Here is a 25,275-nt window from a genome sequence, read left to right as displayed (position 1 = left end):
TACTAGTTATTATTGAGAATAAGATTTCTTCAATGACTAAGTAGCCTTTTAAAATTTTTTTATTTATACTTTTTATATTTATTTTCTCTTTTGTTGCCCTTGTTGAGTAAGTAGCCTTTTTAGAACTGTTTTATAAATTCTTGGATCTTCCAAAGATTCTATAAATTACAAGAATTCTGAAGACAATTCTGATGGTCCTAGGATTGTTTTGTTTTTTGCTATTGTAAGAAGACACTCTAGTCTTAAGAAAGGAGATTGAAGGTATCAATCTCATTTACAATCAGATCCAAAAAAGGTAAAATACCGTAAAGTGAATCTCATAAGATCCACGTGACATTCTTCAAGGAAATTGAATTTATCCAACAGTGTGTGGAATCACAAAAAAAAAAAAAAAAAAAAAAAAAAGCCACAAGTAGCCAAAGTGTTCTTGAGAAAAGGGGGAACAAAAGGAAGTATCACACTTCCCCATATAACTTGACTTTATACTGCAGATCAATAGTAAATAAAACAGTAGTACTGGAATAAAAATGAACAGCTGGACCCGTGGGATTAGATACGAGGGCCCCCCACCACCATAACAAATCCACATATATACAGTCATGACAAAGGGGCCAAAAACATCAATGGGGGAAAAAAAATCCTTTTCAACAAATGGTGCCAGGAAGCCTGGATGACCACATGTTAGAAAGTATACTAGACTACCACTTAACACCATGAATCAAGCTCAGTTCAAATTGGATCAATGGCATGGCTATTAGACCTAAAACTATAAAATACATAGAGGAAAAATATCAGTGAAATATTGCAGAACCTTCACATCAAAGTTTTTTTTTTTTAATTTTATTTACTGGATAGAGACAGTTAGAAATTGAGAAGAACAGGGAGATAGAAAGGAAGAGAGACACCTGCAGCACTGCTTCATCACTTGCAAAGCTTTCTCCCCTGCAGGTGGGGAGCAGGGGCTCTAACCTGGGTCCTTGTGCATTGTAACATGTGTACTCAACCAGGCATGCCACCACCTGGCACCCTAAAGATTTTTTTTTTTTAATTTTATTTATTTATTGATGAGACAGGAGGAGAGAGAGAAAGAAACAGACATCACTCTGGTACATGTGCTGCTGGGGCTTGAACTCAGGACCTCACACTTGAGAGTCCAGCACTTTACCCACTGTGCCACCTCCCGGACCACCCTAAAGATGTTTTTAAAACACAACCTCATGAAGATGTGAAAGGGTTTGTTATCAGACTAAAAAGCTGCTACATAGAAAGCAAACTACAAAAAGATGAACAGGCAGCCTAGTAATTGGGAAAAGATATTTGCACATCACACATCTGATAAGTGATTGATATCACACATCTGTAAGAAATCATACAGCTCAACAAAAGAAAATAATAAAAAGTGGACAAAAGAACTGAACAATTTTCTAAAGAAGAGATACACCTGACCTACATACTTATGAAGAAATGTTTCACTTATCAGTAGATAAATTCAAATTAAAACTACAATGGGGTGCAAGGCAGTAATGCATAGGGTTAAGTGCACATAGTGCGAAGCACAGGAACCAGCACAAGGATCGCAGTTCAAGCCCTGGGCCTCCACCTGCAGGGAGGTCACTTCATAAGCAGTGAAGCAAATCTGCAAGTGTCTGTCTTCCTTCTCTCTGTCTTTTCTTTGTCTCTCAATTTCTCTTTGTCCTATCCAACAACACCAGCAGCAACAGCAATAACAGCAACAGTGGAAAAAAGCTACCAGGAGCAGTGGATTTGTAGTGCAGGCACTGAGCCCCAGTGATAACCCTGGAGGGGAAAAAAAAAAAAAACCTACAATGAAGATTCCACCTCATACCTGTGAGAATACCCTACATTAACAAAACAGGGAATAACAGGTGTTAGTGAGGTTGTAGAGAAAAAGGGGCTCTGTTACACTGTTGATGGGGATGCAGACTAGTGTGGTCCCTTTGGAAAACTGTGGAAAGCCAGTTATTTAAGAGTGGAAGCAGACTAAATGCCTGTCGATGAATGACTGGACTAAGTTCAAATTAAAGAACAGGAAGCCAGGTGGTGGCACACCCAGTTAAGCGCACATAGTACTAAGTGCAAGGACCCTCATAAAGATCCAGATTTGAGGCCCCCATGCCCCACCTACAGAGGGGACACTTCACAAGCACTGAAGCAGGTCTGCAGGTGTTTATCTTTCTTTTTATCTCCCTCTCACCTCTTAATTTATCTCTGTCCTATCAAATAAAAAATAAAAAAAGGAGACAAGACCAACAGGAGCAGTGGATTCATATTGCCAGCACTGAGCCCCAACAACAGTCTATACTCCATAGAATGTTAGTTACTCTGCAATCAAAAATTAGACAATGATTATGTCTTTAGGGGGATAAAATGGATGGAACTGGAAGTGTAACTATGCTTGGTGAAATAAGACGTGAAAGACAACTAATGAATGGTTTCACTTGTGAAATCTAGAGCATTGAAACACATGAACTTGAACAAAAAAAAAAACAGAAGTAGACAATCTCAAAGACTGAGACTTTTGCCTTTGGCAGGGTGGGGACATAGTACTTTGGTGGGTACAGTGTAAGTAATCTTATAATCTTGTAAGCCACTATCACAAATTAAAAAAATAAAAAGTAGTAGCTCTTGAAAAATTTGTTTCAGTGGGATGAGTAGTGAGGGGGGGGGGGAACCAGAGTAGTAGTCTGGCACATGGGATACCAGGGGATTGAATTCAAGAACTCATAGTTGAGAGACCAACACTTTGTTTACTGTGTCAGATATCATTATTGCCAGTTGATAAATCTTTGATGTTTTAGTTAAAACTTTCTCAGAAGATTGCTTCTTGGATTTTTATATTTTGTTTTTACTGCCAGGGTTGTTTTTGTTTATTTGTATGTTTTCGTTTTTGGATACCAAGCCATGCATGATTTCACCATAGATGAATCTCATTTTCATTCAGAGGGAGAAATAACACAACTCTGGAGTTTTCCCCTGGGTTCCACAGTACTTCCTATTTGGTGTTGGGAGACCCAGTTCATAAGATCAATTAAGTATAAGTTACAGTATACTGATTGGTATGTGACAAATAAAAATTATCTGTTGTTATAGAGGTATTTCCATGCAAAAAAAATTCAGATCATGTTGAGTGAGCATGGATACTATGCTTACATAAGTTATATAATTCCCAGAAAAATAAAAACAAAAATATCAATTTACACAAAATCTGTTGTTCTAATCCATCCTCTCTTCATTAAGAAAAAGGGTTCAGTGGCGTCAGGCGGTAGCGCAGCGGGTTAAGCGCACATAGCGCAAAGCACAAGGAACAGCTTAATATCCCAGTTTGAGCCTCCAGGCTCCCCACCTGCAGGGAGGTTGCTTCACAGGCAGTGAAGAGGTCTGCAGGTGTCTACCTTTCTCTCCTGCTCTCTGTCTTCCCCTCCCCTCTCAATTTCTCTCTGTCCATCCTAGTGACATCAATAATAGCCACAACAACGATAAAACAACAAGGCCTGTTGGGCATTAAACCAGCTCCCCCTGCTCCATGCTGCATTGCTGATAGTATGACCTATTTACATAATCATTAATCCCACCAGTTAAAACCATCACAACAGTTGCTAAGGACACTTCCACCTTCCCAACATGCCTTTTGCCTCTCTCCACCCCCTTTCCTAGCCATTTCCGACTTGCCACTTCCAGTTTTATCCTATAAAGCCACTTCTGTTTCTGGTTTCTCTCTTTTCTCTCCTGCATCCCGACCTGGAGAAGGGCTGGCATGCAGACTGGGAGGCAGCCATTGCAGTTTGGTGCCACATGGTTTAACCCGCTGTGCTCACACCCAACTCTGGGGCTCCTGCATCAATAAAGAATTGTATTACCACGCTGCCACGAGTTCCTGGTCTCTCTCCCGTGAAACTAGCCTGGCAAAGGGCAATAAAGGGAAAAAAAAAAAGCCTCCAGGAGCGGTGGACTTGTAGTGTAGGCACCGAGCCCCAGTGATAACCCTGGAGGCAAAAAAAAAAGGGTTCAGGTTAGGAATGCAGCACAGTGGTAAAGTGCATGCTTTGCATGCATGAAGCTCTAAGCTCAAATTCTAAGATTTGATCTAGCCCTGCCCAAAAAAAGAAAGGGAGGGAGGAAACACTCATACTGTATTCCCATCAAGGCTAACATGCTGAAACTCAGTCAACCAGTTCAGTTTCAGGAAAATGGCCTTGGCACAATGAGACAGATAAATATACTATTGCCAAGAAGTTCCCGTCAGAAGTTTGCTATAAAACAGCTGTGCTTCAAAATTAAAGCATACATTAATATAATTTCTGATGACTGGTGGCAGAAAATGACAAGTCACAAAAGCTAAGCTTTCCTAGTCAGACATCCCAAAGTTGTGCTGCATTTTATTGTTCAGAAAGGAAGCCCTCAAAAGACTCTGAGCTGGTATTTCTTTAACATGCTAATGAAAACATTGTGGTAAAGAAGAGGTGATAATACTTGTTTATAGGATTATCAATAGAAGTAAGAACATTATCTTCTATTCAAATTCAAACTTTCATTATATCTCACCTCTTAAGAGTGAAATGCTAACTGTACATCAGAAATAGAAAATAACAAAAGTTTTTTTGTCATGTGTATTATGAAAATTCATATAACTAATCTAATAAATCATTTGCTAAACTAGGTATGAAACATTTTGTTGTTGCTGTTGCAGTGGGTTTTTTTTTTTTTTCATAGTTACTCATGATTACAATTTCTGGTTGTGTGTGTTTTCAGTTTCAAAAGATGTTTGGCTAGTTGATTGAATAAGAAAATGCTAAGAGTATGTTGTGGTAGGTTGACGTCAATAAATTGAATAAGTCTTCCCTTTTTTATTTATTGCTGTGTTCTTCCAGTCCTGCTTAGTTATGTTAAATACCCCTGACCTTTTCCCCTGCTTGCTTTTCAGGGCCTAAATAGTCATATAAAGGTTTCTAATGTGATTAGCATTGATGCTTCTGAGATTGCTTAGAAACTGATGGTCAGAGATTAATTGTGGGTTGCTACAGTGGTCAGCCCAGGAGGCTTTTACATCTGCCTCTTCCCTGAATTGAAAATTTAGCTAGAGCCATATGGCAGAATGCTTCACAGAAAAGCCAAGAAAGACTTTCTGGCTGCATTCCGGATTATCACTTGCTTCCATTTTAAAATGAGGGCCATAAATAAAAGCTGTTGGTATGATTTAGTGTATACTAATAGAATTAATCTCTAATTTGAAATCACATAGGGCTGTGTATGTATCTAGAATCAATATTCCGTTCAGGGAAAGATTTCATTGAACTGTTTTTCTCTTCCTATGTGAGAAGGAAAATGCTAGTTAATAAGTGTGGCCCTTGTGGCCTTATTACTTTGAAAATAAAACGTTTGTTTAGCACAACAGTGAGATTGCCTATCTTTTTTGTTTGCTTTCTTTAACAACCTGTAATTCTTCAATGAATGTGAAAATGTTTCTCTACATCCTGAGAAGTGATTACATATGAGTAGATGTACAAGTTTACATGCATGTTGCTGACTCAAGAGATTCTTTTAAATGTCTATACCCAGTACTTGATGATCTAGATAATTTTTTAAATGTTTTTAATATTTTATTCCCTTTTGTTGCCTTGTTTTATTGTTGTAGTAGTTGTTGTTGTTGATGCTGTCATTGGATAGAACAGAGAGAAATGAAGAGAGATGGGGAAGGTAGAGAGGAGGAGAGTAAGATAGACACCTTCAGACCTGCTTCACCACCTGTGAAGTGACTCCCCTACAGGTGGGGAGCCAGGGGCTTGAACCGGGATCCTTATGCACCAGTCCTTGCACTTTGCACCACCTGCGCTTGACCCGCTGTGCTACCGCCCAACTCCCGATCTACCTAATTTTTAATGGTGTTGGGAAGTAAAAGGAAGAAAAGGCACTTGACAGTTATGCGATAGTTTTATTTCCAAGTCAGTGTTTGTCTCTCTGAATATTTCACCATGTTAGTTTATCTCACACCATGCCTATCTCCAGTCTCACTTCTGTCGTCTCTCTTCCCTGCCCTGTCTCCCTATCTCTTGCCTTTCTTGTGCATGATCCTCACTCAGTTCTCTTGTGTTTCTCTTCCCCCTAAACTTTGTCCCTCCAGTTATAATACTGAGGTAATGACTTTTATTCACAGTACTGCCTGTGTTTTAATGTTATTTACAGTTACTTTCCTGCAAGGATAAGTTATTTTATTTGTTATTTGTTCTTATTATTTTAATATTTATTTATTTATTTTTCCCTTTTGTTGCCCTTGTTGTTTATTGTCGTCGTTGTTATTGCTGTTGTGGTTGTTGGGTAGGACAGAGAGAAATCAAGAGAGGAGAGGAAGACGGGAGAGAAAGATACACACCTGCAGATCTGCTTCACCACTTGTGAAGCAAACCCCCTGCAGGTGGGGAGCCAGGGCTCGAACTGGGATCCTTATGCCAGTCCTTGCTCTTTGCGCCACATGCACCTAACCCGCTGTGCCACCGCCTGCCTCCCCTATTTTAATATTTTATGTACTTATTTTAATAAGAGAAATAGACCAAGGTACGTAGAAAAATAGAAATAGGCTCGGGGTATGGATCGACCTATTAATGACCATGTCCAGAGGAGAAGCAATTACGGAAGCCTGACCATAAAAATCTTTGGTTCATACTCCCAGAGGAGTAAGAATAGGGAAACTTCCAATGGAGGGGATAGAATATGGAACTCTGGTGGTGGGAATTGTATAGAATTGTACCCCTTTTATTTCACAATCTTATCGATCACTAATATAAATAAATAAATAAATAAAATTGAGCTTGGAGCAATGAGATAGCAATACACTGAAATTCTGCTTAATTTGCCACAATTGGTTTGGCTCTGGTAATCATTTGTAGTAGATTATCAGAGCAATCATAACATTAAAGGAAAGTCCTTATTAATTAGGTAATAGATCTATAATCCCTAGAGACTCCTAAAGTTAATAATTCACATAGTTGTGAAATAAATAAATATTTATATGATTTTACAAACAGCTGACACACTAATCCTAGGGATATATTTTGTCTGGGGAGTTCCTTCTTTTTTCTTTTCTCCCTTCCCCACCCCGCCCCCATTTTATTTGATAGGACAGAGAGAAATTGAAGAGGGGAGGAGGAGCCAGAGAGGGATAGAGAGATAGACACCAGCAGACTTTCTTCACCACTTATAAAGCATTACCCTTTACAGGAGGGAGGAGGGCTCAAACCCAGGTCCTTGAGCATTGTAAGGGGAGTTACTTCTTTGGTTTCTTTTCTTTCTGAGTTGATTCTTAAAGCCAGTAGCCATTTTCTCCATCTCCTAATTCACTTCATCTTCAAGAAAGGTTGGTAATGGCCTTTATGTTCATGTTGTCCCCTCCCCCCCACTTTCAAATTGTAAATCTCGAAAGATTTTCTGCATTGGATCTCAAAGTATTCACTTAGTGAATTATATTTATTTGATACAAAGTCTGTTTAACTGAAGTGTCAAGTTATGCCTTCATTTTGGACTATCAATTAGATTTAAATAAACTATTCCGGTTGACTATTGCAGAAAAAGTCAAACTCAAACCGATACTTCCAAAGATGCTTTCTTATCACAGGTAGCTGGATTTTAAGGATACTTAGTTATTTTTTAAGGTTTTGTTTTTGTTTTTGTTTTTTGCCTCTGGGGTTATTGCTGGGGCTTGGTGCCGATACCTGCACTACGAATCCATTGCTCCTGGAGACTATTTTTCCCCTTTTGTTGCCCTTATTATCATTATAGTTGTTTTTTTGTAGTTGTTGTTATTGCTGTCCTTGTTGTTGGATAGGACAGAGAGAAATTGAGAGACGAGGGGAAGACAGAAGGGGAGAGAAAGATAAGACACCTGCAGACCTGCTTCACGGCTTGTGAAGTGACACCCCTGCAGGTGGGGAGCTGGGGGCTGGAACCATGATCCTTATGCCGGTGCTCACGCTTTGTGCCATGTGCACTTAACCAACCAGCTGCACTACTGCCTGGCCCCCTTTTTAAATGTTTTTTAATCCTGTTGAATTTATACATTATTTTTGTCTCCCTTGCATTTATTATTATTGTTATTATTATTATTATTATTATTATTTTAACAGCTCTGGCATGGGGGGGAGACTGAACCTGGGACTTTTGGAGCCTCAGGCATGAGAGTCTCTTTGCATAACTATTATGCTGTCTACCCTCAACTGGAATATTTATTTTCTAATGTCATTATTATTTCATTGAGGGAATCTTTAGTTTTTGGATTGTTTTTGTCATGAGAATGCATTTCCACATTTTCCAAATACAGGCATCAATGCATTTCACCCTCCCAAAATTTCTTCCCATTACACCATAGAAAAATATTATATCCCCAACCTCCCCTTAGTGCTCCTAAATACTTTGAGAACATTTACAATTAACATTTTAGAAAGGCAAGTAAGTCATTTTAACTGAGTCAAAGTTATCATAGTCACGAAGCTATCATGTGGAGAAAGAGGGAGAGAGACATAGGACCAGAGCACCACTCTACCATTAATGTGTTCTATTTGTTTGTTTGTTTGGTTTTATACAGTGCTAGGCACTGAGGCCCAGGTCACAGGCATGCAAGGTATATCCTACCTGCCACTGAGCCACCTTCTTGGTTTCATTCTAAAACTAATAAGAGAAATCGATTTGGTTAAATCAAAATTAGTTAAGCAATTTTCATTGAGGGAATCTTAGGGCTTCCTTTCTGCTGTTCCAGCCTTTGAGGGATGACAGCAGTGGAGACTCTCAGTTGTAAATTGGTGAGGCTTAATTTCTCCTCCCCTCAGCAGTCTTCTTGTTAGTAAAACTCAAACCGCATGTGGTGTTTTGACAGGCAGTCTGCTAGACTGGTACTAGCCATTCCGGAGTAGGTCCAGATTTTTAGCCCCAGAAATCTCCCCTTAAGTCCCTCTCTATCCATGAGCCACACGTGTTTACATTCTCCTGCGGCTTGGTGGGTTCCTGGAGTGGTCCTAGTCTTACCTTGTTGCGTTCTCAGGTGGTCCTCTTTGCTATTCCTAGTTGAGCGAGGAGAGCAAAACACAGCTGCTTCTACTAATACAAACTTTCTGATCTTTTGAATTTTACTTCCTATTTCACTTCAGTGGGCTTTTCTTGTGGATTTACTTCTCTGCCTAATTACATAAGATTTCCTGATTGTGGAGCCTTTTACCAACTCTACACTTACTGAAGTGAAATTTTATCTCAGAGTTTTCTGGTTTTAAAACCCAAGTATATGCCTAGAGGCAGATGGATAATACTTCATTATTTGTAGCTACACAATTTTTCTGTAGTTTTTAAGTGCATTTGGAATGCTAGATCTTGCTCCCCAAAAGCATGCTTTTGTTATTTCAAATCTTTCAGTGAACTACTTACTCTTGTCACATGCTTCTAAAACCTTGACTTTATTTCCTTGGGGAAAAAGTGTATTATGTATTATCAGTAGCAATGCCACACTAATTCAAAGAAAACTGAATTAAGTAGTGCATCAAGGATTGGTCACTACTACCACTATCTGTCCTATATTGTGACCCCTCTAACACAATTGTTCAAATGGCACATCTGATTAAGTGTGCAAGGACTGAGGTTCAAGCCCCTGTCCCCACCTGCAGTGGAAAAGCTTCATGAGTGGTGAAGCAGGGCTACAGGTGTCTCTCTGTCTGCTCCCTTCTCTGTCTCCCTCATTCCTCTCAGTTTCTGTCTCTAACACAAATGGGCACTCTTGACTTTTTTTTTCTGATAACATTTTTTTTGCATGTGGGTAACATCATTTAACTACCTAGTGAAACTGCAACATTTAAAAATTACTGCTATTGGGAAATCAATTGAACATTAACTTATGGTCTGATTGACTTTGAAGGACTAGCTGGTTGTTAATAGTGGCATCAAATTTGAACAGCTTTCTCAATGTTGGCTCTAGTTGGTTTTTAGACCTCTCCTAATGTCATTTTAATCCAAGCTAGTTTTTCAGTTCTCTGTCATTACAGAATTTCTTTTTGAAAGAATAACTTTTAGCATTTGGTTGAAATTAATATAATTGTATGCAGAAAACTGAGCAATATTACATATATACCAACCACTATATTTTATGTTGACTGTAAACTATTAATCTCCCCAATAAAGAAAAAAAGAAATTAATATAATTATAACTAATTATATATATACACACGGACATATATTTTTTATATTATTATTTATTTATTTTTTTGAGACTACAACTTCACTCAGTTTCAGTGGTGCCAAGGATTGAACCTGGAACCTCTGGGGCCTGAGGAATGCAAAATTCTATACTCTAATACATTGAACTCTCTCTGGTCTGAAATATAGATGTCTGTATGTGTGTTAAAACATTTAAGATAATCCATCACCCTTGTTTATCTTTGGTCTCTTTCAGATTGTTTGAAGGGCGTTCATCAAGGAAACCAGAGAAGCTTAAAACACTCTTCTGCTACTTTAGAAGAGTCACAGAGAAAAGTAAATTTCTGTTATCCATATTATTGATATATTTCATCAAGGGAAGGAGTTCAGATTTTGTGATATTGAGAATATTTTCTGTTCAAATTATACTTACCTGCCCAAACAAACATTAAAAAGTGTATGATGTGTGTACATTTTATATAGTCTGTAATTAGACCACTATAACAGACTAGTCTAATAGATTTTCAGGTATAAAACATTAATATTTTCAGGCTTGGTACTTGCATGACACCACATCTCCTGGTAACCATTTCCCCCATTGTTTGATAAAGATGAGACAAAGAAGGAGAGAGAAAAGAAGATATATGTGAGGCCAGGCACCTGATTAAGCACATGTTATCATGCACAATGACCTGGGTCCAAGTCCCCTAGTCCCCACCTTCAGGGGAAATTCTCCATGAATGGTGAAGCAAATACTGCTGGTGTCTCTGTCTTTCTCTCTGTCTATCCCCTCCATCTTAATTTCTCTTTGTCATATCAAATAAGGAAAAAGGAAAGGAGGGAGGGAAGGAAAGAGTCCAACACTTCATCCGTTGCACTACCTCCTAGACCACAAGTATCAGAATTTTAGCATTTAAAGGAAGAAATCATGTTTCTTTAATAGAAGGTTGTTTATCATTTGCTAGCTTAGGGTTTTTACTTTTATGTCTTGTACTGAATGAAATACTAAGGATAATGATGATTTGTTTTAAGTTTATGAGACATAAATTGGAATTTGTAATACTTTGTTAGAAAAAGGGACTTAACTCAGGGCAATAGAGCACTTAGATTAACCTGAGGTTGGTGTTCCACATTATCTCTGGAAAAAATAGCTAAACACATTTAAAAAAAAAAGTTTCATTTAGAATTTAGAAAATGTAGTTCCATTAGGACCAACTTTTTTATTTCATTTCATTAATTTTGGATAGAGAGAAATTGAGAGGGAAGGGAGAAGTAAGAAGGGAGAGACCCTGCAACATTGCTTGACCACTCATGAAACTTCCCCCTTGCAGTGGCAACCAGGGACTTGAACCTGGATTCTTCACATTATAACATGTGCACTTTAGGAGATGTGCCACAGTCCGACCCCAGGACCAACTTTTCACTGTTGCCAAATATCCATGTTATATATGTAATGATTTTGAGATTGAAAGACTCTGAAACACCTTTCTGAATTATTTCAGCATAGTTTCTGATTGCATCTCCTCTGGACATGGGCATAGACAGGTTAGTCCATACTCCCAGCCTGTGTCTCCCTTTCCCTAGTAGGGCGGGGCTCTGGGGAAGCAGGGCTCCAGGATACATTGATGGGATCGTCTGCCCAGGGAAGTCAGGTTGGCATCTTGGTAGCATCTGGAACCTGGTCTCTGAGAAAGAGTTAAGATATAAAGGAGAACAAATTGTTGACTAATCATGAGCCTAAAGGCAAGAATATTGTAGATGAAGATTTGGGGTCTCCGTTTTGGAAAAAGCTAGTAGGTCTATTTTAGGTCTATTCCAAGGGCCCCATGACTTTACTAGTTTTTGCCTGAGCCTGACAGCTAACATGCAGATGGACCCAAGGTATTCTCTGAGAAGATGGTGTCAGGGTTGGAAAAAGGACTAGAAAAAGCTGGATCAAGGAAGAGAGTAGCTCCCAAATATGGGAAAAGTATATAAATATTGTTAACTGTAAACTTTGTTGATTTGAATTGGGGCTCAGATTGTTTTATAGAATGTTTTAAAGTTTATTTTTGGTGTGTAGACTGTATTATAATTTATTCAGGAAAATATATTTTTAAATATTTATTCCTTTTTGTTGTCCTTGTTTTATTGTTGTAGTTATTAATGTCGTCATTGTTGGATAGGACAGAGAGAAATGGAGAGAGGAGAGGAAGACAGAGGGGGAGAGAAAGATAGACACCTGCAGACCTGCTTCACCTCCTGTGAAGCAACTACCCTGCAGGTGGCGAGCCAGGGGCTCCAACCAGGATCCTCCAACCAGGTCCTTGCGCTTTGCGCCACCTGCACTTAACCCACTGTGCTACTGCCCCACTCCCTGGAATATATCTGACTAAAATAACCTACTACAGCATGAATGGTGCTGTTTTATGGGGGGGGGGGGTGCTAGTCATACCCTGAAAGTATTTTTGTTATTAATTTTTAAAAGTTTCTTTTTGGGGGGGAGTCGGGCTGTAGCGCAGTGGGTTAAGCGCAGGTGGCGCAAAGCACAAGGACCAGCATAAGGATCCCGCTTCGAACCCCGGCTCCCCACCTGCAGGGGAGTCGCTTCACAGGCGGTGAAGCAGGTCTGCAGGTATCTATCTTTCTCTCCTCCTCTCTGTCTTCCCCTCCTCTCTCCATTTCTCTCTGTCCTATCCAACAACGACGACAACAACAATAATAACTACAACAATAAAACAACAAGGGCAACAGAAGGGAATAAATAAATAAAATAATACATTAAAAAATTTTTTTTAAAGTTTCTTTTTTTTTCTCTTGCTTTGCCAACAATGTTCACATAATTGCTTTTGGTACATAAGAAGCATAGTTTTTTTTTTAATTTTTATTTATAAAATGGAAATATTGACAAGACCATAGGATAAGAGGGGTACAATTCCACACAATTCCCACTACCAGAACTCTGAATCTTATCCTCTCCCTTGAAATCTTTCCTATTCTTTACCCCTCTGGGAGTATGGATCCAGGGTCATTATTTGGTGCTGAAGGAAGATTAATTTTATTTATTGTATGTGAGATGCAGAGACAATTTCATGAAAGAGAAGACTATATGTGGTGCCAGGGATCAAGCTGTGTGTCCAAAGCATGAAAGTCCTATTCTCTACCAGTTGAACTCTTTCCCCAGCCACTATAAGATGTAGAGCAAAAGTTCCTGCTGCTCTGCTAAGTTACTGAATGAGACTAACATTAGCTGCCTATTAATAGAAAGAAGTGCTTTTGTGGTGTTTGACTTACTTGACACATTGTGAGTTTTAAACATGCTATCCCTGTCTTCAAGACAGATATATAAAATAATATTTTTAAACCATGTTTGAAAACTTCTGTTTTCTAATACAACTACATATGGTGTTTTTTTTTTAATTTTTACTGCTTGTGACTAAGAGCTTAGACATGTAGAATCATTGAAAGAAATAAAATGAATGTCAAGCTGTTATTGGACTTTACCACCATTATCACTAATAGTTCTTGACACATCTCTCAGCTTAAGAGCTTTTCATTCTTTAATAGAAGAAAACAGAAATGGCCTGGCCTTTTAGTTTGTTCTGTGATTTGAATCAAACATTACTTTTGACCAGCTGATCTATTTGGTATTTTTGCCAGTAGTTGAAATAAATAAAAAATTAAATCCAACAAATAAGAATCTAAAATTCACTTCAGTTTGATCCTCATATCTATACCTCCTTGAAAACCGCTTCTTCTTTCTTTTCTAGCCTTTTAGAGCACATAATTCCTCCTTTTGGCTAAACTATTTATGAACAGAATAACAGGGGGAGAGGGGGGGTTTGGATCTATTTCTGTCAACTCCAAGGGGTATACTAGCAATTTTCTTTTTTGATCTTAGATTACTTTATTGTATTCTGGAAATACATAACTGTGTGCACATTCACCAGTCTTCATGTGTAAAGTCTTGTTTCAGGAATCTACAAGAGTGGAGGTGATAGTATAATGGTTATGCAAACAGTCTCTCCTCCATCTTCCCTGAGGCTCTAAGGCCACAGGTTCAATTCCCCACACCACCATAAGCCAGAGCTGAGCAGTGCTCTGGTTAAAAAAAAAAAAAAAAATCTGCAGATTAAAATTCAGTTTTGTCTTTATATCCTAAATTCATTATGAGTCTTTTTCTCTAATGAATTTTTATGTTTAGGAAATTTCTATTGAGATTTTATTCCTGTGCTGTTGCTTTTATAATTCTTTTAGTGATAGCTTTGTACTTTATAGAAAGAGTTTCTACTAATACAGTGATAGTACTTTAAATCTGTCATCTATGGTATTTGGATTTAATATGTCTTGATTAGTATTATACCTATTGTTAAAGCAGTTTTTTTTTCTTTTTTTTAATACATAGTCTTTTCAAAGTTGAAATTCACCTTGGGTGTAATTTTTTTTTTATTGTTTTTGTAGAACCTACTGGGTTGGTGACATTTACAAGACAGAGTCTTGAAGATTTTCCAGAGTGGGAAAGGTAATAATAAAAATAATCCTGATCTTAGAATTAGTGCTCTTTTACCATGAGAAGATTCTATCCCTGGAAAGATGGTTTCCCAGCTTCTGATTCTCATAGGGCTAGGGATTTTGTGTGTGAAGATGCTAATGTTAAATAGAATATCAGCATTCTAATGGTCTTGCTCTCCTTTTTTGGATGTTTATATGTTAATAACTTTTCTTTCTGAAAGATAGTGGGGAAATAGTTTTGCATTAAATCATAACTTGAATAAATAATTACCTAGAATTTATCTGAATGAGAATTTTGAAGTTTGGCTGTTCATATGTACCTACTGATAGAGTTTGTGAAAGTTTTTTATTATTTATTAACAGAGAGACAGAGGAAGAGAGAGAGAATCAGAGCATTATTCTGACATTTGTGATGCCTGGAATTGAGCTCCAAGTTGTGCCACCTACCAGGCCACTTTTTTGTTTGTTTTTACTACTTAGGATATATCTGCAAATACTGAGAACAATGACTAACCTGAGTTTATTCAAAATAAGTTAAATTCCTAATTCTTGAAATAGTTAACAGATCAGTTAAAGAATGATCTTTTTAGTACTGGAAGATGGCTTAATGGTTATGCAGAAGACTTCAAGCTTGAGGCACCACGATAAGACAGAGCTGAGCTGTACTCTTTTTTTTTTTCTCTCTCTCTCTCTCTCTCTCCATATATAAAGATATATATCTTTCCCTCTATATCTCTTTCTCTTTAAATTAAAATATTTTTTAAAATACATTTTTGGTATACTGTTGAGTACATGATCTATTTTTATTGAGTATGTAATCAGGCAAGACAATTCAAAGAAAAATGTCAATGGTAAGATGGAAGTGGTCTTTAATATAAGCCAACTTAGCACACACTTTATGGGAAGAAAAAGTTTTCCCTTCACCTTCTTGGGGTCCCTGCCTAGGTGTCTAAACTGAATTGACAAAGATGAACTAATTAGAGAAAAACATACAAATTTATTGAAGTTTCATATGGCATGGTAGCCTTAAGTTGGTGATCCAGAAAAACAATTAGGACTGTGTATTTTTGTGCTATGTTTGATGAAATAAGTGGCAAGTTGTGAAAGAATATGAGAGGTAAAGGTATGTAGGTAAGTAAACTGGGGAACCAGCAGCATCACCTGTTTATTAGATGACTTTTTTTTTTTTAATATTTCTTCCCTTTTGTTGCCCTTATTGTTTTATTGTTGTAGTTATTGTTGTTGATGTTGTCATTGTTGGATGGGACAGAGAGAAATGGAGAGAGCAAGGGAAGACAGAGAGGGAGAGAGAAAGACAGACACCTGCAGACCTGCTTCACCGCTTGTGAAGCAACTCCCCTGCAGGTGGGGAGCCGGGGGCTCAAACCAGGAACCTTAAACTGGTCCTTACGCTTTGTGCCACCTGCACTTAACCCACTGCATTACCACCCAACTCCCAGATGACCTTTTTTAAATTTATTTACTTATTAGAGGGATAGGAGGAGAGAAAAAAAGAGCCAGATACCACTCTGGTACATGTACTGCTGGGGAATAAACTCAAGACCTCATACTTGAAAATCCAACACTTTCATCCACTGCACCACCTCCCAGACCACTGTTAGATGACTTCTTGATGTCATTTTGCCTTCAGAGATAAAGATTCGTCTTTCCTCTGTTTATATTTCCTCACACGTCCTGTTTCAGGGGAGAAAGATACAGATGGAGAAGTATAGAGTAGCTTTTCTGTTTCCAACATTTTCTCAGATGTTTTTAGCTGAAAGTATTCAATATGCAGTGCTGCCTGTTTTGGCATATCTTGAGCCTCAGTGACCATGATTTATGAAAGAGAGAGAAAATAAGTGTGACTGAATAGGAACTAGGTTCATCAGTCAATTTTATTAATATAAAAATACCTTTTGTTAGATTTTCTGTAACATGGTTTTTCATCAAGACATACCTTTACCACTTATATGCACATGGCTAACAAACTAGTAAAAATAGAGCCCATGTGATCATCATAAATGATTTATTGCCAAGTTCTATATTTTTGCTTCATTTGCCAATGCTTGCATAATTATAAAATTTCACTGGTGTTTTTTTAAATATTTATTCTTACGATACAGACTAGATCACTATTCAGCTCTGGTCTATGGTGGTGCAGGTGATTGAACCTAGGGTCTCTTGGGCCTCTGGAGCCCCAAGTAAGTAAATCTGATTAACTACTGTTTCACTATCCACCTGGCTCTGCCCTTCTCTGTTTTTTGTTTGTTTGCTTATTTGTTTGTCTTGTTTTGTTTTGTTTACATTTTGAAAAAGTTTTAATTCTTTACAGAGAAGAAGCAGGTATTTTTGCAAGGGCAAACCAGTTTGAAAATAAAGATTTCATCACATTTTAATTTAAATTTGTATATATACATATTTGAATCAGTCAAAGTATGGGAAAATCTGTACCAAGAATGCTAACACAAGCATCTGCTTCTGACCTTTGAGATTTCAAGTGAAGTAATTTTTTTCATATTTACATATATTTTCAGATATTCCTATAGTGAGATAATTGTAATTAAAAATAATAATAAAGAAGGAGGCCAGGTGCATTTGAGTGCACATATTATCATGCTCAAGGACCTAGGCTTGAGCCTCCACTCCCCACCCTCAGGGAGAACGCTTCACAAGCCTTGAAGCAAGTCTGCAGATACCTTTCTGAACTCAGTATTTTCCCATCTCCTCTCGATTTCTTTCTGTCTGGTAAATAAAATAGAAAAAAAAGAAGCAAAAAAAATTGCCACCAGGAGCAGTGGAATCAGTGCCAGCACTGAACCCCAGCAATAACCCTGGTGGCAATAATAATAGTGATGATGATGATGGCCTGGGGTAGATAGCATAATGGTTATGCAAAGATACTCTGATTCCTGAGGCTCCAAAGTCCCAAGTTCAGTCCTCTGCACCACCATAAGCCAGAGCTGAATAGTGCTCTGGTAAATAGTAATAATAATGATGATGATGATGAAGTATTTTTGTTGTTGTAGATGTGAAAAATCCCTGACTCGACTGCACGTTACTTATGAGGGTACCATTGAAGGAAATGGTCAAGGAATGCTACAGGTAAGTATATTGCATCAGTGTGCATGTGTTTGGGACTTTTATCATGTCAAGCGTTTGACAGCAAAGAAAATTTGAAAAGCTGTTTATCTCCTAAGTTGATTTAATTAAAAAAAAAGCATAGTAGCAGAATAGAGAAAAACATCAAATGCGTCATTTTGACAGTCTTGGTAGTACTGTTTGCCAGTGCACACCCTTGTTTTCTTATGTGTGCCTCTCTCAGACCGTTGACAGAAAACCCCAACATCTAGACAAGACTAGGCCGCTTGGTAAGACATTGTGGACTGACAATAGCGGAAGTTCCCAGGGAATGATCTTGACAAGCTGTCACCAGTCAGTATTCATTTTTCTTTAAATGCTTTTGCTCTGTCTAAAATAATGGTCAGAGTGATTTTTTTTTTTTTTTTTTTTTTTTGCCACTAACGTTGTTTAGATCTAAGAAGCAGACATCTATCAATAAAACTGATAAGGAAAATTTTTTTTCTCCCTGTGTAACAGTTTTAGACACATGAACCAATTACACTTTCTGACATTTCTGTGTTATAGTAGGTGTTTTTGTTCACATGTCAATCTTTGTTATTAATCTGTGTTACTACCTTTACTGAAATTGGGGGGGTGGGGCTGGAAGAATATCTCATTTGGATAATAATGCATCTGCTTTGACATAAAAATAGCCTGGGGTTGAACACAGTCTTAACCACATTAGAGAAAGCTTTGGTGCTCAATGTCTTTCCCACACACACACACACCCCTTTTCTCTCGAAACATCCACCTGTGCCAATGACAGTGCAAGTGAAGAAGCCCTGGCTACAATGCAAAGAGAGAAGAGGGGGAGAGTAAAGGACTTGTTGTAACACCTAATCTATATTTTCCTTTAGCATTATAGTAATCCTTTTAAATCCTAATAAAAGGCCAAATGATAGTACTATATTCTTACCTTATTTAAAAGGACATGATAAATTCATAGTCTTTGCAAGAAACTTGTACATTTTTTAAATATTTATTACCTTTTGTTGCACTTTGTTTTATTGTTGTAGTTGTTGTTATTGATGTCATCATTGTTGTATAGGACAGAAAGAAATGGAGAGAGGAGGGGAAAACGGGGAGAGAAAGACACCTGCAGATCTGCTTCACCGCTTGTGAAGTGACTGCCCTGCAGATAGGGAGCCTGAGGCTCAAACTGGGATCCTTACTCCAGTCCTTGCGCTTTGCGCCACATGCACTTAGCCCACTGCCCAACTACTGCCCAACTCCCACATTTTTCTATTTACATTAGGAACAGCTCTTTTTTTTTTCTTGGATAGTTATTTGATATTAATATTGGGCTAGAAACTGAACAAAGCAGTTTTGTGATAATGAACTGATTTGAGGAATTTAATATTTATTATAAAATTACTGGATTGACTTGAATTTGACTTGTTATATACTTACGCTCCAAGTGCCAAATGAAATTGAAGTTCTCTGTATTTACTTAATTTTAAATATTTTACTTATTATTTTAGTGTGTGTGAGAGAGAGAGCTACAGAGAGAAAGACCAGAGCACTTGCTCAGTTCTGGCTTATGGTGGTGATGAGAACTGAACCTGGGACCTCGGAGCCTTAGGCATGAAAGTCTTTTGTAGGATCATTATGCTGTCTCCCCAGCCCAGAAATTGAAATTCTCTGTAGCATGGCCTTTTACTTAAGGCATACTAGTAATATAAATCTATAAAGAGACAAGCCAGTATTGCCCACAATCCATTGTCCCCCAAGCCAGGTTTTTCTTTTCTTTCTTTTTAATATCAAATAGAGAAGGAAGGGGGGGTGGAGAGGGAGAAAGAGAGAGAGAGACTGACTCTGACTCCACAGCACTGTTTCACCCATTTATGGAGCTTCCTCCATGCTGTAATGTTCCTGTTTTTTATCCGTTATCTGTCTGGGAGCAAGGATCCAGGATCATTATGGGGTGCAGAAGGTGGAAGGTCTAGCTTTTGTAATTGCTTCTCTGCCGAACATGTAGAATCTTTTCTATGTCTTCAGAATTATATAAAAATTTCCTAAACCCTGACCACCTCAACACCAATTATAAACCTCCACATTCTCTACATCCTAGACAGTTGTAAGGAATATGTATTCTACATCCTTAAACAACTCTTAACACTTGGTTTATCCTCTATCCTTGTGCAACTAGTCCCTCAGTCTGAATGTCAACAAGATCTAAATTAAATGCCATCCATCTCTTCTTATAAATTTCTGCTGTACTTCATGCTCCAGTTTTACATGTATATGTAAAATTTTTGTTTGGTCATCACTTGGGCCTCATCACTCCAGATTAATGTTTTCAGATAGAAATAAACACGGTGGAAGAGACACTAGTAAGCTGGAGGGAGTCATACTATTTTGGAAGTATCAAATAAATACTGATAGGTCCTTTAATAATTATCTGTACTTACGTATCTGGAAGTCCAGAACTCTTGTCTACTGTGCTACCTCCCAGGCCCAAAAGGAATTTTCTGTGTTTCATCATTCCACTCTTCATGCCTTCAGTATACTTAAAAGCTATAGTTTGTAATGTGCCTGCAATCTAATTGTGAATGATAAATTTTTTATCCCTAAACTACCATAGAAAGAAAAATTAACAAACCATAAAAAATCATTATCTAACTTTTTAATTCTTTAAGGGTAAGTATTTGTCATATCATATAAGAATTATATTGGGGCTTGGGCGGTAGCGCAGCAAGTTAAGCGCACATGGTGCAAAGATTGAGGACCGGCATAAGGATCCCGGTTCAAGCCCCAGTTCCCCATCTGCAGGGGTGTCGCTTCACAAGTGGTGAAGCAGATCTGCAGGTGTCTATCTCTTCCCCCTCTCTGTCTTCCCCTCCTCTCTCCATTTCTCTCTGTCCTATCCAACAATAGTTTAATAACTAATGCAACAATAATAAAAACAACAATAACTACCACAACAAGGACAACAAAATGGGAAAAATAACCTCCAGGAGCAGTGGATTTGTAGTGCTGGCACCAAGCCCCAGTGATAACCCTGGAGGCAAAAGAAAAAAAAAAAAAGAAAGATTAAAAAAGAATTATATTGAAGTCACATGAATTAAAAAGGAAATTGAATATTGAATGGGAGAGAAATGACCTAGGAACTTTTTTAGTCGATTGATTGATTGGAGATGAAGAAATCAAGAAAGGAGGGGATAAAGGAGAGAAAGAAGAGACACCTACAGCTGCTTCACCACTGCTGAAGCTTCCTGCTGCAGGTGGAGACCAGGGGCTTAAACCCAGATCCTTCTGCATTGTAATGTGTGTGCTCTACCAGGTGTGCCACCACCCAGTCCCCAGTTGACACCTTTCCAGGCAATGCTTCCCTTGACATATGGACATTGGAGCATTATAAACATTACAGTTATACTGAGGCTATAAAGGCTCTGTTTTCTTCTAAGGTTTTGTAAGTCATATTAATAATATGCATAGCTATTAACTATAATGAGAAGGAAAGAGTAAAATCAACAATCAATTCTTCCTGGGAAGATTGCTGATTTAGGAATTGATTTATTTGGGAAAAGAAGGGAAAATTAGAGCCTGAGCAAATATGCTTCTTTGTGTAGGCTTATTAGATCATCATTTAACATGCCATATTTTCCCAAATAGGTGGATTTTGCAAACCGTTTTGTTGGAGGTGGAGTAACCAGTGCAGGACTTGTTCAAGAAGAAATTCGCTTTTTAATCAATCCTGAATTAATTGTTTCACGACTATTCACTGAGGTCCTGGATCACAATGAATGTCTTATCATCACAGGTTAGTTGGAAGAAATTTAGGCAATAAGGTAGTTTTCCTTATCTGTGAATAGCTGTCATAAAGATTAGAAACCACCAGATTAAGCTTTTTTCTACCATGGGGGTGTTGGGGGGAGTTATTAGTTTACAGTATACTCTTTAACACATAGGCACAGCCTCTGATCTCCCTTGATAAATGTCTAGGAGCACACCAAAACACCAGTGACCCTTCATCCTGTCCCTAACCCTCCTTCCCCAGAGTCCTTTGCTTTCGTGCAATACACTATAACCAGTCCAAGTTTTACCTTATTGTTTTCCTTCTGTCCTTTATTCTTAAGTACCATCTAAAAGTGAGATCATTCAGTACTGGTTTTTCTCTTTCTGACTTGTCTCATTTGACATGATACCTTCAAGTTCTGACCAAAATATATATAAAGGAGATGACCTTGTTGTTTTTAACAACTGCATAGTGCTCCATTGTGTACATGTACCACAATTTTCTTACCCATTCATCTTAAACAAACTTCTAACAAACCAGGTACAATAGTACATCAAAAAAGTTATACACAACCACCAAGTGGGATTTATCTCAGAGATGCAAGGTTGGTTCAATATATGTAAATCAATAAATGTGATGCACCACACCAACAAAAGGAAATTCAGAAACCACATCATTATCTCAATAGATGCAGTGCAATCCTCCAACAAGATCCAACATTCCTTCATGATCAAATATTAAAGACTGAAGATAGACAGAAAATTCCTCAACTAGTTGAGTATTTATATATATATATATATATATATATATATATATATATATATATATATATACTGCAATCCTATAGCCAACATCATACTCAGTGGAGAGAAACTGAAAGCTTTCCCTGTAAAGTACAAGACAGGGCTGCCCAATGTCTTCATTGCTATTCTACATAGTCTTGGAAGTCCTAGCCATAGCAATCAGGCAAAAGAATGAGATTAAGAGGATGTAAATTGGAACAGAAGTCAAACTGTCACTTCTCAGATGATATGTTACTATACATAGAAAATCTAAATGAATCCAGTAGGAAATTCCTCGAAACTACCAAATAGTATAGTAAAGTGGCAAGCTACAAACTCAACATGTAAAACCAGTGGCATACATCTATGCAAACACCACTCTAAAAGAAGAAATAATCTAGAAATCAGCTCCATTTACAATAGCAGCAAGAACATATATCTAGGGATAAACTTAATAAAGAAAGTAAAAGACCTTTATACTGAAAACTGAGACACTTCTCAAGGAAACAGAAAAGGATACAAATGGAAAGATATCACATGCTCATGGATTGGAAGAAAATTAACATCATCTGAATGACTATTCTACTCAGAGGCTTATACAGATTTAATAGAATACCTATTAGGGTCCCACTAAATTTCTTCAAAGGAGTAGAAACAGAAGATATAAAAGTTTTATCTGGAGTGGTCCAAGAGATGGTGCAGTGCATAAAGCATTGGACTCTCAAGCTGGAGGTCCTGAGTTCAATCCCCAGCAGCACATGTACCAAAATGATGTCTGGTTTATGTCTCTCTCTCCTCCTATCTTTCTCATTAGTAAATAAATGGAATCTTTAAAAAAAAAAAAAAAGGATAGGGTGGGGTTAGGTCCCACAATGGTTACACAAAGAGACTTTTATCCCTGAGGAGGCTCCAAAGCCCCAGCTTCAGTGTGTGTCGCTCCTCCCTCCAAACATACGCAGACAGACACACACACACACACACACACACACACACACACACACACACACACACACACACACCACTATAAACCAGAGCTGAGCGGTGCTCTTTAAAAAAAAAAGAAAAGAAAATTAAAGAAACAGGATAGCCAAAGCAGTCCTGAGGGCAAGAAAGGAGGCATCATGCTTCCTGACCTCAAGACATACTACAGAGCCACTATATTCAAAACGCCTGGTACTGAAACCAAAATAGACGCATCAGTGGATTAGAACTAAGAGCAGGATGGGGGGGTCCATGGCAAAATGGTTATGCAAAGAGACTCATATCTGTGGCTCCAAAGTCCCAGGTTCAATTCCCTGTACCACCATAAGCCAGAGCTGAATAGTGCTCTGAGAAAGTAGAAAAAAAAGGACTAAGAGCCCAGAAATCAGTTCTCATACCTCCAGACGTATAATCTTTGAAGAGAAAGCCCAAATTATCAAATGGTGAGGAGAAAGTCTATTGAACAACTGGTGCTGGGAAAATGGGGTTAGAAAATACCAGAATAATGCAACTGGGCCATCACATTTTATCATATGCAAAAGTAAACTCCATATGGGTCATAGATTTGGAAGTTAGGCTAGAAACCATAAAATATTTACAGGAAAACAAAGGCAGAACTCTCTTCCATATTAAATTTCTATAAAATTTTCACCAACTCAAAACCAGTTATAAGCAGTAAAAGAGCAAAAATAGGCTAATGGGACTACATCAGACTGAGAAGCTTCTACATGGCAAAAGGGATCACCACCATAACAAAGAGACCCACCACAAAGTGGGGAAAAATCTTTATGTGTCATACATCAGCCACAGAACTGATAACCAAAATACACAGAACTCACCAAACTCAACTGGAAAAAGACAGACAACTCCATTGAAAAATGGTGGGAAGACATGAGCAGAATCTTCTCCAAAGAAAAGATCCAGAGTGCCAATAGACATGAAAAAAATAATAATAAAAAGCTCAAAAACACTGATGACCATGGAAATGCAAATAAAAATAACAGGTGAATGTTATACATTAGAAAAGACAAACACCAGCTATTGGAAGAGGCTGTGTGGGAAAAGGGATTCTCCTACATTGCTAGTAGGAATGTAAGTTGGTCTAACCCCTACAGAAAATACTCTGGTGACTCATCAGAGCTCTAGAAATGGACCTACCTTATGACACTGCAATTCCTCTCCTGGGGATTTACCCAAGGAAAACAAAAAAAAACCTATGTACACCAATATCCATAGCATGGTTTCTAACAGCCCAAATTTATATATTTATTTATTTATTTTAATGAGAGAAAATAATGAAGAAAGATACAGGAGAGATAGGCCAGTACACTGCTCAGCTCTGGCTTATGGTGATGCTGGGGATTGAACCTGGAACCTCAGAGCTTCACGCAGACAAGCCTTTACCATAACCATCTGCTATCTCCCCAGTCCAGTCCAAAGATTTTTTTTTTTTATAATTTTTGCTTATGTTCTCTAGTTTTTTATGGAGAACACTTTCAAAAGGTATCCTTAACTTTTTACCAGAGCACTGCTCAACTCTGACTTCTGGGGGCCGGGGAGAGGAGAGAAGACTGAACTTGGGAACTTGGAGCCTTAGGCATGAGAATCTGTTTGCATAGCCATTAAGCTATGGTTATATTTCCTGTCATTTCTTACAAATTCTATGTGGCTGTGCTGCTTTAGAGTAGAAAGACCAAAACTAAAATTGTTGACTGAGATTATGTAGGGAAATTTAAAATGGGGCAAATGAATTGCTCAGCTATTTGAATTTGATAACCTGAAGTATTTCATCCAGAACAGTGAGGTTTTTCATTCAAATTGTACTGAAATCACAATATTAAACCCTTTTACTCTTGAGTATAGTCTCATCTCACATATTGGTCATGTATCTGCAGTTGTTTTTCTTATATATGCAGATAGGAAACATGTAGTTGGAAGAGATTAGAGGAGAGCAAAGTGCAAGGATGACAGAACAAA

At 37.9% G+C, this 25,275-nt stretch overlaps 1 protein-coding gene across 2 annotated transcripts in view; it reads left to right on the top strand.

Moving 5' to 3' along the window:
- Positions 1-25,275, top strand: part of PARG (poly(ADP-ribose) glycohydrolase) — a 120,179-nt gene that overhangs the window by 64,315 nt on the left and 30,589 nt on the right. For both annotated transcript variants that reach the window (XM_060191551.1, XM_007526490.3), the window contains exons 10-13: positions 10,442-10,521; positions 14,626-14,686; positions 17,703-17,778; positions 21,412-21,559. In XM_060191551.1, coding sequence (XP_060047534.1) covers positions 10,442-10,521; positions 14,626-14,686; positions 17,703-17,778; positions 21,412-21,559 — 365 coding nt within the window. The remainder of the gene's footprint in view (positions 1-10,441; positions 10,522-14,625; positions 14,687-17,702; positions 17,779-21,411; positions 21,560-25,275) is intronic.

The sequence above is a fragment of the Erinaceus europaeus genome, chromosome 1 (assembly GCF_950295315.1).
Source record: "Erinaceus europaeus chromosome 1, mEriEur2.1, whole genome shotgun sequence".
NCBI lineage: Eukaryota > Metazoa > Chordata > Mammalia > Eulipotyphla > Erinaceidae > Erinaceus > Erinaceus europaeus.
Note: the sequence above shows the minus strand (reverse complement) of the source record. Positions and strands in the feature narration are given on the sequence as shown.